The sequence below is a fragment of the Geospiza fortis genome, unplaced genomic scaffold (genome assembly GCF_000277835.1).
Source record: "Geospiza fortis unplaced genomic scaffold, GeoFor_1.0 scaffold188, whole genome shotgun sequence".
In the NCBI taxonomy this organism is placed as follows: domain Eukaryota; kingdom Metazoa; phylum Chordata; class Aves; order Passeriformes; family Thraupidae; genus Geospiza; species Geospiza fortis.
The window spans coordinates 3,848,342-3,851,012 of NW_005054337.1; the positions used below are offsets into that span (position 1 = coordinate 3,848,342).

At 57.1% G+C, this 2,671-nt stretch overlaps 1 protein-coding gene across 1 annotated transcript in view; it reads right to left on the bottom strand.

Moving 5' to 3' along the window:
• Window positions 1-2,671, bottom strand: part of JPH2 (junctophilin 2) — a 32,344-nt gene that overhangs the window by 23,565 nt on the left and 6,108 nt on the right. Inside the window, exon 3 of the mRNA XM_031058074.1 lies at window positions 3-145. Within this exon, the coding sequence (XP_030913934.1) occupies window positions 3-145 (143 nt within the window). The remainder of the gene's footprint in view (window positions 1-2; window positions 146-2,671) is intronic.

Sequence of the window (2,671 nt, forward strand, 5' to 3'; positions counted from 1 at the left end):
AGGGTGCCGTTGCTGTGCTCGCTGCGCAGGGAGGACAGCGAGGTGCGCAGCGGCGAGCGCACCACGGAGGCCATGCCGTAGGGCACGCTCTGGCGCACGCCGTAGCCGTGCCGCATGCCGTTGGTGAACTGGCCCTGGTACGTGCCTGAGGGAGACAAGACAGCGTGAGAAAGCGCCTCGGGGCTGGCACAGCCAAGGGAGATGAGATGTGGGGCTGCGCCAAGCCCAGCTCCGCTGGTGCTCATCCGCATGCAAAGCATCAGTGCCCAGGGAGCAGAGGACAGCAGCACAAGAGGCTCTGCTGGCAGGTGACAGCTGGTTGTAAAGGGGCTTTGCAGACCCACTCACTGTACAGGATCTGGATTTTCATCCAGAGAAGGGAGCGGGATGCAGCCCCCCAGGGGTGGGGTTTGGGCTGTGCAGCAGCCCCAGGGGGCATGTGAGCTGCACTAGCACAACTGCCCTTGGCTTGGTGACAGTCCCTTTCAGCCTGTTCCTTGCAGGCTGCCAGGACCACCTCTAGACCCCTGAGTCAGGATCCCACATGTCCACTGACAGCCCTAATCCTGAAGCCACATCTCCTTGGCGTTGACTTATGGCTTCTCTGAGTTCCCAAGATCAAGGCTTGTGCCACACTGCACAAAGCAAGAGATGGGCAAAAAAGGGAGGAGAGAAGCAGCTCTGTGCGGGGTTCCTTCAGCTCTACCCCAGAAAGCACCACCCCACCCCACTCCTCCGGACCCAGCTTGAGAGGGCAGATGGTGTCATATGATGGGAGACAGAAAGGTTTGTGCTCACCATGGCCAGGGCTGCACCTTGGGTACAGGACCCAAGGTGGTCCTTGAAGGACTGGGACACTGCTCCTTTCCAGATGCCCTGATCCCAAAGGTGAGCACATTTGCAGGCTCCAGCAGAGTGGAGACCCCACTCTGACTTTTCTCACTAGGGTGTCAAGAGACTTAAATTAGCTGCATCAGAGGCCCCACAAAAAGAGCTCCTGGGAAGGGCAGGGGCTGGTGGGGCAGCAGGCAGCCTTCACCCACAGCATCCACCATGCACAGGGAAGGTCAGAGCATCCCTGAGCCCTGGGGATTGGGATGGGATGGACCATCTTCCCAGCCAAGCTCTCATCAGTCTATAGGTGCAGTTGCCTCAGAAACCAGCAAACCACTCAAAACAAAGGCAGCATTCCTCTCTGATCCTGGCATTACAGGACCTGGAATGGGCCACCCCAGCAGCTCCCTCAGCCTGGGGCACAGGCAGAGGGTGATGGGGGAGCACAAATGCCTTTGGAAAGGCCACTCTAGTCCTTTGCTCTCCCAGGTGCTGCTTCATGTCAGTGAAGGGTCAGCTGTGCTGGGTGTATTTTCACAGACATCTGTCCTAAACTTGGTTTGCAAAAAGCAGTGACCCACCAGAAGACACATGATTTTGAGAGAGCAGGCACTCCCACGGTCCTGGGGAGACTCAGCCAGGGCTGGGCTGACATGGAAGGGGGTGACCCATCTTCAAGGCATTAATCTCCCCCCTCAGACACTATTACTGAGCCCAGGGATGACCCTGCTCCCCAAGGAGCAAATCCAGTTCCTTCTTTGGTGATCGTGGGAGTGCATATTTTACAGTCTCCCAGGCCACTTCTGCAGCATAATCTCTCCTCCCAAGCTTCAGGTTTCGTTGAAATCCTCTTTGGACCTGCCTGTGGAGTGTTAACTTACAGTGCTGAGGGCCAGGAAAGACAAGAAGTGCCCGAGTGAGCAGCAGCTGCTGCCCTGGGTGAGCCCACCCTGTGACACAGGGGATTATGGGGTCCCTGTAAACAGTTGGTCTCCCCTACAAAAATGTAGGGGTTCAGGTAGTACATGGTCTCTGCAGGCTGCAGGCAGCCATGGGGAGCCAACTGCCAGAGCAAGGGACCATTTTCCATTTTCTTGGATGAGTTTGAAGCTCTTCTAAGGAAAAATAAGGAAAAATAAGCATGGGTCTGTGCACGAGTCAGGAGGCAAGGACCATCACTGGAGATGCCTGAGCATGTTCCTCACCATGCTCCCAAATCCCTCTCCATAAAATGGTGATGAGTCTTCCTAGTGCAAGCTGAAGTTATAGAGACCCCACAGTGCCCCCATGTCCCTCCCTGCTGAGGTCAGTGCTCCACCCCAGCCGCCCAGCCAGCGAGCAGGGCTGACACATGATCAGGGTGACATTGGAGACCTTCTCCTAGGATGGGAACAACTTCACACGTATCAGGCTGCAGCTGGTAATGCCTCCATGTTAATTCCCTGGAAAAGGAACTCTGGAAAATCTTGCAGGTTAAGGGGGTTCACTCACTCCTCAGGGGTCAGGTCAGAGCAGCTGCTGCACTCCAGCAAATCCCCCTCTGTCCCCCTCAACAGCACCAGAGGCAGCTGGGTGGGAGAGCCACATGGCACAATGGGTCTCCAGGGAGCAGGGATGGAGTGCCACCCTCAGTGCAGGGTTCAGCTCTGCAGGCTGCTCTCTGCTCCCTGATTTCAGCCTGTACAGCACCAACACTGCCCCTGTGACCAGAGCTGCCAACCCTGCCCTGCCTGGATGAACGCAGGGCACCGACACAGAGCTGCCAACCCTGCCTGGATGAACGCAGGGCACCGACACAGAGCTGCCAACCCTGCCTGGATGAACACAGGGCACCGCC